Source organism: Sinocyclocheilus rhinocerous, unplaced genomic scaffold (assembly GCF_001515625.1).
Source record: "Sinocyclocheilus rhinocerous isolate Xijiao unplaced genomic scaffold, SAMN03320098_v1.1 scaffold53, whole genome shotgun sequence".
NCBI lineage: Eukaryota > Metazoa > Chordata > Actinopteri > Cypriniformes > Cyprinidae > Sinocyclocheilus > Sinocyclocheilus rhinocerous.
The window spans coordinates 2,651,496-2,670,548 of NW_015645538.1; the positions used below are offsets into that span (position 1 = coordinate 2,651,496).

General features: G+C 35.7%; 2 protein-coding genes across 3 annotated transcripts in view; one reads left to right on the top strand and one right to left on the bottom strand.

Annotated features, from left to right (window-relative positions):
- Positions 1-12,595, top strand: part of LOC107706241 (exostosin-1c) — a 45,309-nt gene extending 32,714 nt beyond the window's left edge. The window contains exons 2-12 of the mRNA XM_016509890.1: positions 2,390-2,483; positions 4,867-4,974; positions 7,182-7,301; positions 7,597-7,729; positions 9,873-9,991; positions 10,230-10,325; positions 10,449-10,535; positions 11,196-11,356; positions 11,479-11,650; positions 12,003-12,049; positions 12,140-12,595. Coding sequence (XP_016365376.1) covers positions 2,390-2,483; positions 4,867-4,974; positions 7,182-7,301; positions 7,597-7,729; positions 9,873-9,991; positions 10,230-10,325; positions 10,449-10,535; positions 11,196-11,356; positions 11,479-11,650; positions 12,003-12,049; positions 12,140-12,278 — 1,276 coding nt within the window. The 3' untranslated portion in view covers positions 12,279-12,595. The remainder of the gene's footprint in view (positions 1-2,389; positions 2,484-4,866; positions 4,975-7,181; positions 7,302-7,596; positions 7,730-9,872; positions 9,992-10,229; positions 10,326-10,448; positions 10,536-11,195; positions 11,357-11,478; positions 11,651-12,002; positions 12,050-12,139) is intronic.
- A 1,626-nt stretch (positions 12,596-14,221) lies between these two features.
- LOC107706242 (mediator of RNA polymerase II transcription subunit 30-like) lies at positions 14,222-18,905 on the bottom strand. 2 transcript variants are annotated; one of them, XM_016509892.1, is made up of 5 exons: positions 18,717-18,905; positions 18,329-18,556; positions 17,820-17,978; positions 15,693-15,782; positions 14,222-14,736 (listed from the first exon to the last, which is right to left on the bottom strand). In XM_016509892.1, the coding sequence occupies exons 2-5, from the start codon at positions 18,554-18,556 to the stop codon at positions 14,641-14,643; spliced, it is 573 nt and encodes a 190-aa protein (XP_016365378.1). In that variant the 5' UTR covers positions 18,717-18,905; the 3' UTR covers positions 14,222-14,640. The 2 variants fall into 2 exon arrangements, with proteins under 2 accessions (XP_016365378.1, XP_016365377.1); XM_016509891.1 differs by having other exon boundaries at positions 18,859-18,880.
- Between the last annotated feature and the right edge of the window lie 148 nt (positions 18,906-19,053).

Below are 19,053 nucleotides of genomic sequence, written 5' to 3' on the forward strand. Positions count from 1 at the left end.
TTGTATGTATATATATATATATATATATATATATATATATGTGTGTGTGTGTGTATATATTGTATATGTGTGTGTATGACTGTTGCCTTGCAGATGTTTCATGTCTCTCATTTCACTCTGTGCTCTTTTTCTTCATACATAATAGCATCAATTAAACTCAAATTAATATTTAATGTCCATTTATGTATTTTTTATTATATTTTATTTTTTGGTGCAGTGAATTAAGCGGGATGTACGATCAGTCAGTCATTATCACAAAATAAAAAAAGTCCAGAACAACTTGCAGAAAAAAGTCCAACTGGGTTTCTATTAAGGAATTTAATACAAGCTCTCTATGCCATTTTTATTTATTTGTCAAAATGCACTCTGTTTGGATGCTCAAAGATGATGCATGTTGAAAAAAATAACTGAAATTGAATTCAGGTCAAAGAAAGATTGGCTCTTAATTTTCAGAGTGCTTTGAGAGGGGTGCCAAGACAGAAAGATGTATGGTAGCAGTGTTTACTCCACTGGCTCTCCGGTAAATAAACACACCTCCTGCTAAATGGAGATAGAGATGCTTTCATACAAGTGTGTTTACACTCCCGTTGGAGGTTTCACTCAGGGCCAGGCGGCGTGGACTTGTTCTGCTGGGCTGATGAAGAACATTGGGTTCTTTCAGCATTGTAACGGTTCTACCCACACGTGGATAACCTGGAGCCAAGCAAAATGAGGGGTCTTACAGTAAAACTGAGGCTCAAATGATATCCAGTAAGAAGCACACACACAGTGCTAACACTTAGACCAGAAGCAAAACATTTTTATGTGTCAATGAGAAGTTCATCGACATGGCAGAGATGTTGACAAGTAGAATATACAAAGCTGGAGATTGATATAAACAGCTTCTCAAGAACTAACCACAAAGTTTAGAAGTGCTACACCTGCATGGAATTTTCAATCACAGTGTTTGTTATTTTAGTATTATTTATATACTATTATAGTATTTTGAATTAGTTTTAATTTTTATATTTTTCATTTCATTTTATTTTAAGCAATTTTATTATGTGCTTTTGTCAACTTTTTTTTATTTCTAGTGATTTTTTAACTAATATTTATATTTTATCTCAGCTTCATTTCAATTACCAAAACAATTTTAGTAGTTATAGATTTATTTGTAGTTAACAATAACAAAACTGATAATGATGTCCAAAGTTACTTTGCAAGGCCCTTGAGGAACAGTTTACATTATTCTTTTTTTTTTTTTTCTTACCCTGTGACTTTCAGCAGACAATTAATATTGAATATGTCAGGCTGCATCAATAAAATGTTTTTCTGTTCAGGGCAGATGGCAGCTCAGCACTTGCTGTGCTGACAGAACATCTATCTGGGATCATATCTGTTGTACAATACCCAATTTCCATACTCATTAACACACTGGGTCAAACGCAGTTTTTTCCCACCTTCACCCTCACTTATCATCCAGCGGTGGCAATCACACAAAGCTTCTGGATTCAGCCTATTCTTAGAAACCATAAATGGTTGCCAGGGACAACAGCTTGAGGCAAAAACGATGGCTTGCTTGGATCAAAACACCCTTCTAGCATGGCTGCATTTTGAGTAGTGCCAGTGTGGCTCTCAAAGAGCCTCTCTTTAAACAGCCTTTGAACAGTTGTTCTTTGCACTGGGTAATGGGTTTCCTTAATGTTGGTGTTTTTTCATTTTACTTTCGGCTTCTTTGACACTTTATTGATAGCACAGAGAGCAAAGAAACAGGAAATGATGGAGGAACTCATGTCACTTATATGATCACCACAAATCAACATGTTAGAGCATGTTCACTAACCGCCTTTATTATATATAAATATATATATATATGTCTGTCTGTAATGTTTTTTTAAAGAAATTCATATTTTTTAATCATCATGGATGCTTTAAATTGATCAAAAGTGACAGTAAAGAATTGGTTTGTTAATAAATGCTGTTCTTTTGAACTTTATATTTATCAAACAATCCTGAAAAAATGTAGTATCACAGGTTACACAAAAATAAGCAGCACACCTGTTTTTAACATAACATAACATCTTGAGCACCAAACTACAGTTTAAAATACATTACAATAGAAAACAGTTTCAACAGTTTTCAATTGAAATAATATTTCAGTATTTCATTACTGTTCTTACTCTGTTTTTTATCAAATAAATGCAGCCTTGGTGAGCATAAAAAACGTTTTTCTAAAACATAAAAAAATTCTCACTGACCCCAAACTTCTGTATGTTAGTGTATCCCTACTTGTTACTTTTTGGATCAGTTCACATAAAATCTGGATTCTGTAGCAAATCTTGAGCACTAGGCCATGACTGCGTTTGCCATATTTTAACCTAATTTTATTTGTTTCTATTTTCCTTCCTAGATTTGACTATCAAGAGCTGCTCCACAACTCCACCTTCTGTCTTGTTCCCCGCGGTCGGCGCTTGGGGTCGTTCCGTTTCCTGGAGTCTTTGCAGGTAAAACATTTTTCAATTGACCCTGAAAACTGAATACAGCCAAGTATGCTTCAACAAGCCTTTTAGAGATGCAAGAAAGGTTTGGTAGATTATGAAAACAGTCAGGTCTCGGAGTCTCCCAGATAAACAGCACACTTCCCAGGCGCATATATTCTTGGCGTCTTGGTGGTGTGTGTGAAAGGGCCGGAAGCTCACGGAGGGTGTCCTCGCTTCGACTCTGCCGAGCCGTGCTGAATGGATAAATCCACAGAACGGTGGGTTTGGCAGCCAGCTCGGCCCTCACACTGATTCCTCGGCACTCCCTCGCTCTACTCCTCTGTCTTTTTCTCCCCCTGTGCTTTTCCATATAAGCCCCTGTCTGAGTTCCATAGATCTCTTTTCTTTGGAGGCAGCCAAAGCCACAGAAAGAACTGGCAATTACTAGCACTGCTGAAAGTTCTACAACAGAGGTTCTCAAACATTTCAGGCCAAGTAGCACCTAGTCAGGGGTAAGACTGGTATTTTAGAGGTGGCCGGCACTAAACATTTTCAAGGTCATCAAAGGTGGCAGTCCGTTACAGCCCTGTTACACTTCTTCATGTTCCTTTTACATTTTTTCAGCAGTGGGTACATTGACATCTCTGGGCGCAAGCCTACAGACTGTGTGAGTGACATAATGCCATCTTTTGATTAATATCCATATTCCTATAATTAAGATAAATCATGCTGATGTCTCATCAATCCCTTGACTGGCCATTTTGCAGATTTATGGATGGATGCTACTAAAACGGCATCTAAAAGACACCTTCTGAAAGGATTTCAATGAAATATCACGTTGTTATGCCAACATTGCAGTCCAGTTTAAAACATTAATACTATATTTTGGAATTCTGTCTATTCTGACAAGAAGTGCTCGGAACACTCATTATCGATACCGGATTTAAAATTGAGGGATAGGATATATAGGATAAAATTAAATTAAATAAATCAATATAGTACATTATCCTAACTGTAGGCTATTTGTGGATTCTAAGCAATGTAGCAACTACAATTCAATTAAAATATAAAAAAATAATAAAATTTTAAAAAGTCCATTATCCTAACTGTAGGCTATTTATGGTTTCTAAGCAATGTGGCAACTAAAACACAATTAAACAATCAAAAATAAAGAATAAAATAAAAATATACAGTCACAGGTGTGTTAAATGAGTTACATTTATTATTAATATTGATCAGATTGAACACGAATTAATAGGCTAGAGTTCATCATACTAACTGTAGGCTGTTTATGGTTTTAACATGGCAATTAAAAATACTAATACTAATAAAATAAAATAAAATGTGTGGTCACAGGTTCGAATTTTACAGTGGCTTCAAACGTGGCCCATCCAATTAACAACGGAACAATCTGTTTTATGAATGTATATGGATCATAACTACAGCCATTTAAATTAAAAACCTTGGTACTAAAAATGAGTACTGCAAAAATCCACATGCCACAGCATGAGAACTGCTGTTCTAGAACATTCTCTGACCCCTATCATCCAGATCCTGCTTTTTTCCTCTCTAATCTCACAACCTCTCTCTGGTGCTGATTCCTCGACACACTCCTTTTAGAAAAATGGCTGTGCAAGCAACCACAGAATGGATCAGTGCCAAGAGGGATCCGTGCTAGTCGAGCGGCCCTAGAGCTATCATCCCAGAGCATGAAACAAAGGCCAGCTCCTGGATCTCTGTGGGCTTAGTAGGCCAAGGTAGCAATCAGTCACCTGAAGCAATTTGTTGCTGTCCGCCCCTGTGTCCTCTAACGCTGTTTAGGATGAAAGCATGGCTGCACACAGCTAGAGGGGGTGTGTTTGATGTTGGCCCGTTCTTAGGATTGCACTCTCTTGTGATTTAATTAAAAATCTCACTGTAGAGCAGAATACGAGCTGAATGACGAAAAGAAGAAGAAAAAAGGCAAACAAGGAATCTGGGAGGAAAAGTAGAGCAACATCAAGATGGAATAGTAAACAAGAGGGAAGGCGAGCAACTCCACTTCAATAAATCATGGACCCCTGTTTCTCTCCTACCTCACCCTCCTATTCGGGGCGAGGGAGATGGGGTAATTAACACATCTGTCTGGCGGTGTGTCTGATAAAAAAGCTGGATGGGAGCAGTGAGTCATGCACAGGCCCCTCTGAGACTTCTTAAACAACCAACAGCCTTTTCATCACACGCTATATATCTCTTAACCTTGCCTAAAGGCAAAATCAAATGCACTATGTCTATTTTTCAGTGCATTTGGGGTGAACTTGATTTGTTTTCTTGTGTGTGTTTTTGTTTTTCATTAGATGAATTGATTATGCTGATGCTAATTATAGTCTAAGGCACTGTCTGTCTCCTGTGGTTGTATCCCTCACAGGCCGCTTGTATCCCGGTGTTACTCAGTAATGGCTGGGAGTTACCTTTCTCTGATGTCATCCAGTGGAACCAGGCAGTCATCGAGGGCGACGAGAGACTGTTGCTACAGGTAACAGACCTTCGTGTGAAGAACTCGAATGTCACTTTTCTGAGAAGGGAACATGAGGATGGAAGAAACTGCTAATTAAAACATGTTGGGAGTTGAAAATAATATGCACAAGCACTTTTTTATCATGATTTCAATTGAATGTATAAGGGAAAGTGTGTGTTCTTAGATTTTTTGACTGTCACCATTATCAAGTCCTGCTGCTGTGTGACATGAATATTTAATAAAACATTTCATTAAGGTTCAATTTGTTAACATTAGTTAATGTATAAGGTGTCATGAACTAACAAAGAACATTCTAGAGCATTTGTTAATCTTGGTTAATGTTTATTTTATATGCCGTTTCTTTGAAATCAACGAATCCTGAAAAAAAGTAACAGTTTTCACGAAAATATGAAGCAGCATAACTGTTTTCATCATTGATAATAAAAAGAAATGTTTCTTGCACCAAATGAGCATATTTGAATGGCTTCTGAAAGATCGTGTGACACTGAAGACTGAAAATTCAGCTTTGCCATTAAAGGATTAAATCACACTTTAAAGATATTTTTAAAAAAGAAAAAAAGGTTACTTTAAATCATAGTAATATTTCTGAACATATCTGTTTTTTTATCAGATAAATGCAGCCTAGGTGAGACATCTTTCAAAAACAAAACAAAACACATTTTAAATCTTACCAACCCCAAATTTTTGAATAGTAGCTAACATTAATTTATATATATTTTTAAATAAATTTACAACTTGAAATGTTACAAATGTATTAGTATATGTAGAAATGAACATTAACCAAGATTAATGAATAAGTATGTCACAAAATGTATAATCCAACCACGACAAGGTGATCAGAACCCCTATGTGAAACTTTTGCTAATTCCAATGGACTTTATAGTTATTTTGTATTTATAAAGTATGTTATTACTTGAGGCTAAAAACACCGCACTACAGCATACCATCAGGGGGTTTTTTTCGCGATAATGACCAACTGACTGTAAATAAATACAGTACGTTCACAAAAAGATGATGTGATATTGATTAGAGTTTGAAAGTATTGTATTACTTTACCTGTATGCCTATGTTATCTTTCCTCTAAAAACAAAACAGTCTAACAATGTAGCTAGGGCTGCACGATTATGACAAAAATCATAATTGTCGATTATTCCCTTGAAATTGTAATTGCGATTATGAATTACGATTATCACAATTTACACTGAATGATGTTTATACCATTGTTTGATGCAACTGCATGCCGTATTTTTATATGAAAATAAACAAGCTGAAAACACTCTAACTGATAAAACCTTTAGTGCTTTTCTATAGTATTAAGCCTTCAAATGTCAAATATACATCGGATTGGTTTCTTCTTTAAATTATAAAAAAAGGAAAAATATGAATGGTATTATAATGTTATACTAAAACTAAAACAATGGAAAAACCCTTAAGATAACATGTAGAAATAAAAAAACATATCTTAAGCGTGCAGAATAACATAAGTGGACTTTGAACGATTACGTAATTGTGGCATCCATAATTGTAATCGCGATTAGAAATTCGATTAATTGTGCAGCCCTAAATGTAGCCTACAAAACACTTGGCGTTGCAATAAGACGAACACTGCAACAATATTACTGTAATGTTCCTGTAATGTAAGTCCTCTGCTTTCAATAAAATCGATAAATGAGCGATTAAAGATGGCCCAGCTGTATCAAAAAGACGAGACAGACATAAAATTGGCGTCGGTTTAAAAAAAATATACAGCTTTGCCGCGGACGACGATGAATATATAGAGCCATTATAAGAGATTTTAATAAGACATTTAAATAATTAGAATTGAAAAATACTTCCAGTTTTTCATAGGCAGTTATTTTTAACTCTACAAAACAGCTTGATATGTTGCTTGAAATGGAAAACGGGTATTCCTTACATTATTTTAATGCAATGTCGTAAATCTAAACACACTGGTTAGTAGCGCAACTAGTTTCTACCGTTTGCTGCACTTTGTTATTCTTCTCTCACATTCACAGAAAATAAATTACTTCCGCGTTGAAAAATAGGGTGGGTAGGCCTACTGTAGCATTTCACTGCAAAACACAATTTTGTCAGTGCTGCACATTTAAGAGTTTGTGGAGGTGATCGACAGGTAGAAACCATAGGTTTTTATGGGAACACCAATTAGCCTCACCGGTGAGTTCTTTGTCACTTTGTTCCCTCAGGTACCTTCCACCGTGCGGGCTGTGGACATTACCAGGGTGCTGGCTCTCAGACAGCGTACACAGATGCTCTGGGAAGCCTACTTCTCCTCCGTGGACAAGATTGTACTCACCACACTGGAGGTGAGAGCTGGGTCAGCTTAGATGTGTATACAGCGGCGGATCTGACAGAGAGGAAGGTCTGTCAGGGGAAATTAAACCAGTGCAGGATGCCATACATCATTAGCACATACTTAGTCCCCTGCCCTTAGGTTAATTGGCAAATGAACTGTCAATTTTGAACAAAAATATGGCTTTGGTCTGCCCTCTGCTGGCCAGCAGGTGAAAATGAACATCTTTAAAACCAATAGGGATTAAATGTGCTTTTGTGATTTGATGTGATTGTTATATTTAATGCTGCCGTCTTGATGTCTGTCAGATCATAAAGGACAGAGTGTACTCGCACATCTCCAGAAATAAATTCATGTGGAATGCCTTACCTGGAGGGCTGCTGGTTCTGCCCGAGTACTCAACGCACTTGGCACACTACCCCTTCTATTACTTAAACCTCGGTAAGCCTGTGCAAAATCTTTTTAAATATTTTGTAGTATGCATACTTGTTTGGAATGGAATACTAGATGTACTTTCTGTGCCATACATTACACTCTTAAAAATAAAAGTTTATTATTGGCATCTATGAAACTCCAATCTTTCCATTGCACAAAATGTTCTTTATAATGGGGGAGGGGGGGGGATCATTAGATTATTAAAATATTCTTTACACTAAGAAAAAAGGTTCTTTGAGGATCCCGAAATGGTTCTATGACATCGCTGCAAATCCCCTTTTGGAACCTTTATTTGTAAGAGTGCATATTGCCTGAATACAAATTTGAATGGAATAACAAGCAAGCAAGCAAATAATGAATAATAACAAAATGTACATTATGAACAAAACCAATAAATATGTTTAAACATTTGTATTCTACGTTGTTGTCACATTACCTCATTATTTTATATTGCATGTTAGCTATTTAGCATTTTCGTCATATCTTGTGTAAATTGTGTTTTATAATATATAAATCAAACAACGAGTCAAGAAAGATGTTAATAATCATGGTTGATATTCAATCATCATTCATTCATCAGTTCATTTGTCACACTGTAAGGTTGATTGTATTGCATTATGGGATACAGTATTTCACACAGTATGCTCTGGTTGTATACTGCATATTTTGACAAATGTAACAAATGTAATGATTTGACTGTATGCAACAGTATGCTTACCGCAAAAAAAAAAATGTATTAGTAGTTTGGTAGCAGTGTTTGGTATTAACCAAAACTAAAACTATTAAAAATAGGTAATTGAAAATAAAATATAAATATTAGACTAAAAACTTAAAAATTAAATACAAATGAAATTTAAAAAATGTTTTAATGGAAATTATAAATGTTGTCTTGACAGGTAACAAAAATAAGTCTGAAATTACTAAAACTGAAATAAAAAAAATAAGTTAAATCTAATTAGAAATGTTAAAAATTAAAATGAATAAAAAACACAAACTGAAAAAAAACACTAAAACTTAAACTAAATTTAAAATGAAAACCGAAAATGTGAAAATAAAAGTTAATTCAAAATATTAATTAATACTATAATCTAGTACTGTCAAACGATTAATCGCGATTAATCGCATCCTGGAGGGCTGCTGGTTCTGCCCGAGTACTCAACGCACTTGGCACACTACCCCTTCTATTACTTAAACCTCGGTAAGCCTGTGCAAAATCTTTTTAAATATTTTGTAGTATGCATACTTGTTTGGAATGGAATACTAGATGTACTTTCTGTGCCATACATTACACTCTTAAAAATAAAAGTTTATTATTGGCATCTATGAAACTCCAATCTTTCCATTGCACAAAATGTTCTTTATAATGGGGGAGGGGGGGGGATCATTAGATTATTAAAATATTCTTTACACTAAGAAAAAAGGTTCTTTGAGGATCCCGAAATGGTTCTATGACATCGCTGCAAATCCCCTTTTGGAACCTTTATTTGTAAGAGTGCATATTGCCTGAATACAAATTTGAATGGAATAACAAGCAAGCAAGCAAATAATGAATAATAACAAAATGTACATTATGAACAAAACCAATAAATATGTTTAAACATTTGTATTCTACGTTGTTGTCACATTACCTCATTATTTTATATTGCATGTTAGCTATTTAGCATTTTTGTCATATCTTGTGTAAATTGTGTTTTATAATATATAAATCAAACAACGAGTCAAGAAAGATGTTAATAATCATGGTTGATATTCAATCATCATTCATTCATCAGTTCATTTGTCACACTGTAAGGTTGATTGTATTGCATTATGGGATACAGTATTTCACACAGTATGCTCTGGTTGTATACTGCATATTTTGACAAATGTAACAAATGTAATGATTTGACTGTATGCAACAGTATGCTTACCGCAAAAAAAAAAATGTATTAGTAGTTTGGTAGCAGTGTTTGGTATTAACCAAAACTAAAACTATTAAAAATAGGTTATTCTCAATAATAAAAAAAAGCTGATTTAAAATCTGAATATTAGATGGAAAAATGTAAACATAAAAAAATACTTTTATGACTGAAAACACTATACTAAGTATATAGTATAGATAGTGTCTTAATGGCAAAGATCGCTCAATCTTTTTCCTCTGTTGATGTAGGAATCAGTCCAGGTCAGGAGTTCACTGCTGTAATTCACGCCACCTCACCTCTGGTCTCCCAGTCTCAGCCAATCATGAAGCTTCTTCAGGTCGTCTCCAAATCAAAATACTGCTCACAGGTACAGTACTGCAAAGTCAGTGTTTATAAAAATATAGAGTAATATGGATTTTTACAAACTTAAAGTAACAGTTATTGCACCACTAAGGAATGACCTTTTGTTCAATGATATCAATGCAGAGCCACATCAGTTCAGTGTTAACATAGTTGGACACAGACAAAAGCCAACAAGAAGACACATCAACCAGTTTGGTGTGCATGCTGTGATAGTGTGTGTTCTTGTTTGGGTTTCTTGTCAGATCATCATCCTGTGGAACAGTGAGAAGCCGCCCCCTCACCGGAGTAAATGGCCGCCTATGCCAGTGCCCCTTCTCATCACAGATGGCAGAAGGAAAGTGAGTATTCAAGTTAGAGAACAGTCAAGTCATGTCTGTGAGCGGTGGCGAGATCTTGCACTCTCTCTCTCTCCACCTCGTGTCTCACTCAGCTCTTTTCTCTGCCACCTTCTGTGCTCGCAGACGAGCAGCCGTTTCCTGCCTCATGCAGCTATTGAGACGGAGGCCGTTTTGAGCCTAGATGAAGACACAGTGCTGTTGACCAGCGAGGTATAGAGTTTCCTCTTCATCCTGCATGCTTTTATTTCACTTTAATCTATTTTAAATTAAACTTTCATTTATTTATTAAAATTGTGATCATTATTTCAATTTATTTATTTATAGTATTATAGTATACATTTTATTCTTTATCCTTAAATGATTTTAAAATTGAGTTTGTGTATTTTATGTGTATTTAAACTTATATAACTTATATATACTACTTTTATTTATAACTTTTAGATAGATAGATAGATAGATAGATAGATAAAGTTTAATAAAAATTCACTGTAACTGTAAAAACAGAACTAGCCACCATGATTCTGGGGTGCTCTAGCTGGTTGCTATGGTGCAGTGTTGTTTTAGTATATTTGAGATGCTATAATAATTTTATAATAATATTTTCATATTTTCAATTTTCAGTCTATTTAGTTTAGTTTTAGTAATTGTGGTTTTGAAGCTTGTTTTCATCTAATATTTATATTTTATTTCAGCTTCATTTTAATCACTGAAAACAATTTTAATAGCTTTGTTATTATAGTTGACTGGGGATTCTAGTAGATGCCCTGGGTCATAAAAAGAGTCTAAACTAAATGAAATAAATCAGATTGCATTGTTTTGACACATGACAAAGCTAATTCATGTTTTTCCTCTGTAATCCGACACTTCCAGATCAATTTTGCTTTCCATGTGTGGCGAAGTTTCCCCGAGAGGATTGTTGGCTACCCTCCCAGAAGCCATTTCTGGGACCCTGTAAAGAAAGCCTGGGGCTACACCTCTAAATGGACCAACGAGTACTCCGTCGTCCTCACCGGAGCGGCGTTTTATCACAGGTAATTGGCTGCAGCTGACATATCCTGACAGTGTTGACGTCTCTCACGCTTCATCAAGCTCTCTAACATGATCAGCGGAGACAGTGCTCTTGATTATGTGTTGATGTCTTTGCGTCTCACAGGTACTACCATCACCTGTTCTCTCACTACCTGCCCTCCTCTCTGCGTGCGCTAGTGGATCACACCTCTAACTGTGAGGATATCCTGATGAATTTCCTGGTCTCCTCTGTGACACACCTGCCACCGATTAAAGTAGCGCAGAGGAAGCAGTACAAAGAGATGCCCACCCTGCAGGTGAGGCCAGAGAGCCAACATTTTGTACTTACAATTCTGCTCATAAGTTTACATACCCCTTGCAGAACGTGGTTTACATACCTTTGAATCTCAAAGAGATAGTTCACCCAAAAAAGGTGTTTTTAGGGCAGTGTTTTATGAGTGCTAACACTTGTTAGTGTTATGGAAGAATGGCTTGATTTGAGACAATTGTGTAAGTGTTTTGGTAGTTTTAGTTCATTTTGGAAGTGAAATGTATTGCTGTGCCAAGCTGAAAATTGGTAATGAGAAGTGTGTCCTAGCAATTGTAAAAAAAAAAAAAAAAACTGTAGTGTGATATATTTTTGACATCTTATTTCCTGTCCACTCTAAGGGCACTAAGATGGCCCCATGGGCGAACCCTGAGCACTTTACCCAGCGGCAGGAGTGTGTCAACACCTTTGCAAGCTGGTTTGGTTACATGCCTCCTAAGATGGCCCCGTGGGCGAACCCTGAGCACTTTACCCAGAGGCAGGAGTGTGTCAACACCTTTGCAAGCTGGTTTGGTTACATGCCTCTAGTGCACTCTCAATTTCGCCTGGACCCCGTACTCTTCAAGGACCACGTGTCCGTCCTGCGCAAGAGGTACAAAGACCTGGAGCGCGTCTGAGCCAAGATGAACGAGTGGCGATGGGTCACAAACTGATACCTATGCTGATGGAGAGACTTATCTCTATCCCTCCGCTACTGGCTGCTGGCTTGTGAACAAGAGACAGGTTTTTGCCTCTTCTGACCAGTTCTCAATTTATGACTGACAGCTTCATGGATGAGAAAACATCACAGATCTGTCAATCATTCCAGCTGCTGTTTGACCGGAGGAGTTTGTAGCTTTAAGGGTGCCTAATGGTGCATTGGACTAACAGACGAGTCACAAAGCAACTGACTGATTACATGAAGTGGTAATTACATGACCAATAAAATAATTCCAAAATGCAAACGGTGTGTGTGTGGCTGTATTTGTGAAATTGTGGTTTTATTTTGCTGTTCCCAGCAACTGTGCCTAAAACTATTACCCAAAATGTGGGTAGTTAATAAATAATGAAAACATTTTACTCTTCAGTATCAAGAGATTAGATGAAAAGTAATATCTTTTGTGATGAATCATTTATTTTTTAGACAATTTAGAGTTGAATTAGATTAGAAGAAAACAATTTATATGAAAACATATGGAAAAGTTGTATAATTACAGATGCCCAAGCAAAGGACTGAAAGAGTGGATTGTAATGAATTGTTCAAAAACAACGGATTAAATCACAGACAAATCTGTTCACAGTTACTGAATCAACATTGATTTGAAAATGAAATGGAGCTTTGTGCACTTAAAAGTTTGCGAAAATTAATGTACGTTAATGTAATTGCTGACTGGTAGTTTATACAACATGTAGTTCAAGATGAAATTTTGTAGTTTTATTCATGGCTGGTATGAGTTTTTAAAAGCATACACTACCGCTCAAAAGTTTGGGGTAAGATTTATGTTTTTGAAACAAGACTTTTATGCTCACCAGAGTTGCATTTATTATACAGTGTAACCAGTAATGTGAAATAATAATACAATTTAAAATAACTTTTATATTTTAATATATTTTCAAATGTAATTTATTCCTGTGATGGCAAAGCTGAATTTTCAGCATCATTACTCCAGTCTTCAGTGTCACATGATCCTTCAGAAACCATTATAATATGCTGATTTGCTGCTCATAAAAAGATTTCTTATTATCATCAATGTTGAAAACAGTTGTGCTGCTTAATATTTTTATGGAAACTGTGACAAATGTTTTCAGAAATCTTTGATTAATAGAAATTGAAAAGAACAGATTTACTTGAAATATTGACATTTTTTTAACATTATAAATATGTTTAGTTTTAGATATGATAGCATGTTACACGGAAGGTAATGTCAATTGCTGTTGTGAATTCTGTTTTTGTATTCCCTAAAAGAAAAGACATGACAAAAGAGTTGTTTTTCTTTTTTATTTTGTATAAAAGTCTTTAGTTTACAAAAACATCCTGCAATTTTATTTTTTTTCAGACGATCCTTTCCCCAGAAGGCAGATATCAGGAGTGTAATGCAGAGCTCAGGGAAACACACACTCTACCTGAGTACATATCTGCTGAGGAGCAACAGTGTGAAACACATCACACAGTTCAATGAATGCACAAAAGATCATAGTAGGCACTATTATTTACAAAGCTTAGTCCGCAGTGCTCATTTATCATGCCAACAACATGGCTAGCTTACATCATCTGCATGGTTTTTACATTACTTCCTGTTTCTGATGCTAATTCAGTGCTTTGATGAAGCAGTTATTAATCAGAGCATTGGGATTTAACACTGTAAATGAGGCAGGACCACAAAGAGCTGCCAAGCCTGATCTCATTTGTCAAGATGAAATATTATGTGGCATTTGCACGAGCAGTTTCTGTCAATATGGGGTGCTGTGTGTACATTAATGAGGAAAAAAAATTAACTTAAATGATTTTAGCAAATGGCTGCAATATAACAAAGAGTGAAAAATTTAAGGGGGTCTGAATACTTTCCGTACCCACTGTATCTGCTGAGGAGCAACAGTGTGAAACACATCACACAGTTCAATGAATGCACAAAAGATCATAGTAGGCACTATTATTTACAAAGCTTAGTCCGCAGTGCTCATTTATCATGCCAACAACATGGCTAGCTTACATCATCTGCATGGTTTTTACATTACTTCCTGTTTCTGATGCTAATTCAGTGCTTTGATGAAGCAGTTATTAATCAGAGCATTGGGATTTAACACTGTAAATGAGGCAGGACCACAAAGAGCTGCCAAGCCTGATCTCATTTGTCAAGATGAAATATTATGTGGCATTTGCACGAGCAGTGAATGAAAGGCAGTCTGCCGAACACTGCTATCCGTGTGAAAGCACCTGAACGTGTGAGAGATGAGGGCTGACGGAAGATGGTCAGATGTTTACTAGGAAGCATACCGCTGTCATTTTCGCATGGTGAGCATGGCATTGACGTCCCACAGGAGGTTCCTCATCTGGTCCATTAGCACCTTCATTTCCTGGTTCTTCTGCCTCACTTTCTGTTAAAAAAAACATGAGAGGAGAAGCTCAGAGCACTATTATTACATGCAATGTTATTACATGTTTCGTTTAAAATGTTTTTTTTTTTAAAGAAATTAATACTTTTATTCAGCTAGGATATATAAAACTGATCAAAAATGACAGTAAAGGTATTAATAATGTTACAAACATATTTTGTGTCAATCTACTAGAATTGATGCCGGAAAGTAGGGCTGTGCGATATTGAAGAAAAATGCGATATGCGATAACTCATTAAATAATGCGATATTCGATATGCGATATGATAATGTGCCACATGCTCAGATGAAACAATTTTACTTAGCTGTTGCTGAGTCAGTTCTGTGAACTTCTATAACTATCTTGTGTCATATATATATGGTTATTTGTATGCATGTATGTTCCTGTAAAACCACAACAAATTCCTTGTGTTTGCGCACACTTAAGTGGTGAATAAAGCTCATTCTGATTCTGATTCTAATATAACTAGCATACATGTTTCACTTTTTGTGAGAAGAAAGCACCCCTACAACAACTTCTGAAAGTGAACGGTGGTGTTTTACTCTAGCATTACATAAAAATGTCATTTTAACATTTAACATTTACTCTATGAATTCAATATGCACTGATTCTTACTTAAGCTACAAAAGTTATTTAGGTAAGAGCAGTGAGTGATTTTCTCTTTGTCTTTTGTTCATGGCCCCAAATATTGCAAGCCGTAGCGATATGCATATTGCGATATGTACATTTGCGATATTTCGATAATTTCGATATATTGCACAGCCCTAATATATATATATATATATATATACACACTTCTCATTCACAGTTGGTTCACCCTCTGCCCATAGTTATAGGGGTGTTTTTTCACCCAAATAAAAGAGCATAATATCTTGTAGGTATATACAGTAACAGCAGTGTAATAGTATGTTCAGAGATATGAAACAATGAAACAAACCTCTAGAACCTCCTGTCTCTCCAGAATAACAGCTGGGCTGCACGGTTCCACTCTCACAGGTGTCGTCTCTTCCCCCACATAAGGAACCAGCTGGAAGGATGGAAGAAAACACATTATTGAAATTATATCTGTAATAATAACGGTCTCCTGAAATTGAATCTGATTTTAATGAATGATTAAAAAAAAAAAAATTTTTTAAACGTATGGGACTCAATTTTTTTTTTTGGCATTTAATTCTAATTTTAACAGTAAATTTTTCAAAAAAATATGCATTGTCTCTTAAAATGTTTCAAAAATGTTTCCCATATTTTCAATACAGTCTCAGACTTACTACAGGCCCTACTGTAGTATATATATAAAAATTACCACTAAAAGGAAAACAACAAAACCTATTTTAGAGCTTGGTCTCAATATCAAAAGTAGTAACAGCACCGAGGTATATTTATTTAGCAAATGCTTGATTTATTCAGCAAAGATCTGACTTGATTCACAGCTCTTGCAGCCCACAAAGGATTTCAAAACACTTGTTGACTGTTCACGCTGCCCTGATGGAAACAGGATTCTTGAAAGATTAATTGTTTTTCCACACTATTCTTAATATTGAGTATAGCAGCTAATGATACATAACATCACAGCTACCTCTAATAGCATGAAATGAAACTTTGTTGCTTTTTTGCTGTGGGTGGTCGCTGGTAAGTTAAAGCTGCAGTCCGTAAGTTTTTTGTGTTCACAATTTACAAAATTTATATAATAAGCGAGTGCACCATGAATCCATTTTCCAAACCGTGTTTTTGGCTTGTCCTGAATCACTACGGTACACCTATAATAAGTGTTTATATTCTGACTATTTTAGACTGGTTCGGGTAGGTAACGCTGCGGAGTAAGCCCAGTACCTGCGTGATTCGTCATAGACATAAACAGAGAGAAGTAGCTCCGGTTACAATGTTCTTCCACAAGATGCACACAGTTCTGTTTATTAACCGCTAGAGTGCCAAAAGTTACAGACTGCAGCTTTAAATATTGTTGCAATCTTTATACAAGTTTTTAATACATCCACATAAAATCTGTAAGGAAGTTGTTTATTCAATTTACATAATACATGCAAGTAACTTCACATGTAAATCTATTTTAGTCTTGCAGTCTGACTATATGAGACGATATGAGGCCAAGTAAGCCTAGCTGCTTAATTTGCTATTGTTTAAAAAATGTTTTAACAACATTAATTTCATAATGTACAGTATTGTAATGAATTCAGCCAAGCATGACATGTAATCTCAAATCATGTTCATACTCACCTCTATCATTGTATTAAATGGTATCAATGACTTTGGCATTACCAGTATTTTGCTCATCTAAACCCTTTATGATCAATTCATGTTAATAAGTAGTCTGTTATTCTGCTATAAAGATCTCGCTGATTTACATTACATGCTATCAAAATTTAATCTTACTTTTTACCCATATAAATACCAGCAACTGCACCAAATTGAGAATGAGCTCCATATTCTCATTATTTCATACTTTATGAGCCATAAAAGCCTGAGGTATCAAATATGATACAAAACATTTTTTGTTTTGTTTATTTTGGTGCTGGGCAATGATTAATCGCGATTAATCGCATCCAAAATAAAAGTTTTTGTGTACATAATATATGTGTGTGTGCTGTGTATATTTATTATGTATATATAAAGACACACACATACAGTATATAATAAATATACACAGCACACACACATATATTATGTACACAAAGACTTTTATTTTGAATGCGATTAATCGTTGCCCAGCACTAGTTTTTTTTTTTTTTTATATTTCATCTAAAGGTTCAAAAAGAATTTTCTATGATTATTATTTCATATGTCAGGCTTTACACATGGTTAAACTAAAAATAAAAAGTCTATTTCTAAATACAATACATTCCTTACACACAAAATAACATCTAAAATATCTAAAAAAAATAAAATAAAAAAATTTAAATAAATGTCAATTGTGACCTAAGAGGGTATTTCAGAATAAGTGAAATGACCATTAAATATTTAACTAGGAAAAGGGCTGAGTTTATCAAAAGGCCACATAAACAAACAGAAGAGGCTGTATTGTGCATCAATAAACATGGATGAGACTCACCTCAGCTGGAGACTCCTGGAGGTCAGGTGTCATTTCTACACAGCGTTCATATAGCAGACGCAGCTTACGGAAGAGCAGTGTCAGCTGACGCAGATGCTCCTGCAGCTTCCCAAAGCGGTCCTGATATGCAGCCTGACTCTGTGTCACACCGTTGGGAAGCTAGAACAAACACAACCAGACTTTTCATTTTATTAGGTATTAATGTGTTTGAATTGTGGCGCATGTGATTTTTAAATGCTGCTCTGATTATAAGAGATATTGATATTAATAATCAAAATATGACATTTGTTGCATAGTTTGAACTTTTAACATTTCTATTTCCTTATCCAAATGCTGAAGAAAAAAAAATAGTACTAACAGTATAATTATATGTCTTGATTTGATCAAATGTTGCACTTGGACCATTATTTCATAATGAAGCAACTAGGAATGACTAGCTACTAGTAGCCTACTGTGCACTAGTGTTCTTAGATTCCCTGTATATTTAAAAATCGCGGACGCAAACTCGCCTGAGTGGCCCGTGTGATCTGGAAGATCTCCATAGTGCGTGTGACGATGTCCTGGACAGTCTCCTGACCGATGCGGCACAGGTAAACGGGAGAAATTTCCCGCAGGGCACCTTGTGGGGGCATCCCGGGCTGCGCAAGACCAGGAGGCATGTGTGTCTGCGGCTGCTGCTGAGGGGGCATGACAGGCATACCCGGACCATGTCCCTTCTGCAGGAGTGGAGCAGACATCTAAAAACAGAGATCATTCATTGAGTCAGCTAAACAAAAAAAGTGGGACCGTTCTTAATAAAACTATTTATCTGTCTATTTATGAATGGTTGAGACTGAATGGACGGAGCATTGAATTTCGCGCTCAAGTTCGGAGTACGGGCTTTGTGTAGAAACTCACTGCGCTTATTGTTACTGTATAGTGTTGCTCCTGGTCCGTAAGTAGTTTACTTCTGGTGGATAACAGTAATAATTGCTAAATAAATGCGGGACTACTCCACTCGCTCACATTCGATTTCAGACAGAGTAGCATTAGCCATTACCTGTTTCATCATTTCCTGTTTCCTGTGTTACATAGAGGTACTTGTAATTCCAGTCAGGAAAAGCAAAGTAAAGCATGATTTATTTATTAATGAATTAATTTGTTTTAGGTTTAATATTTTGGGTTTTATTAATGTTTGTTTTATAGTATGATATTAATATAATATTAATATTACAATTATTAATAGTATATTGTA

Coding starts and splice junctions, on each gene's coding strand:
- LOC107706242 (XM_016509891.1), bottom strand. Junction 17,979..18,328: donor AGATCACACGGGCCACTCAG/GCGAGTTTGCGT, acceptor TGTTTGTTCTAG/CTTCCCAACGGTGTGACACA. Junction 15,783..17,819: donor TCCAGGAGTCTCCAGCTGAG/GTGAGTCTCATC, acceptor CCATCCTTCCAG/CTGGTTCCTTATGTGGGGGA.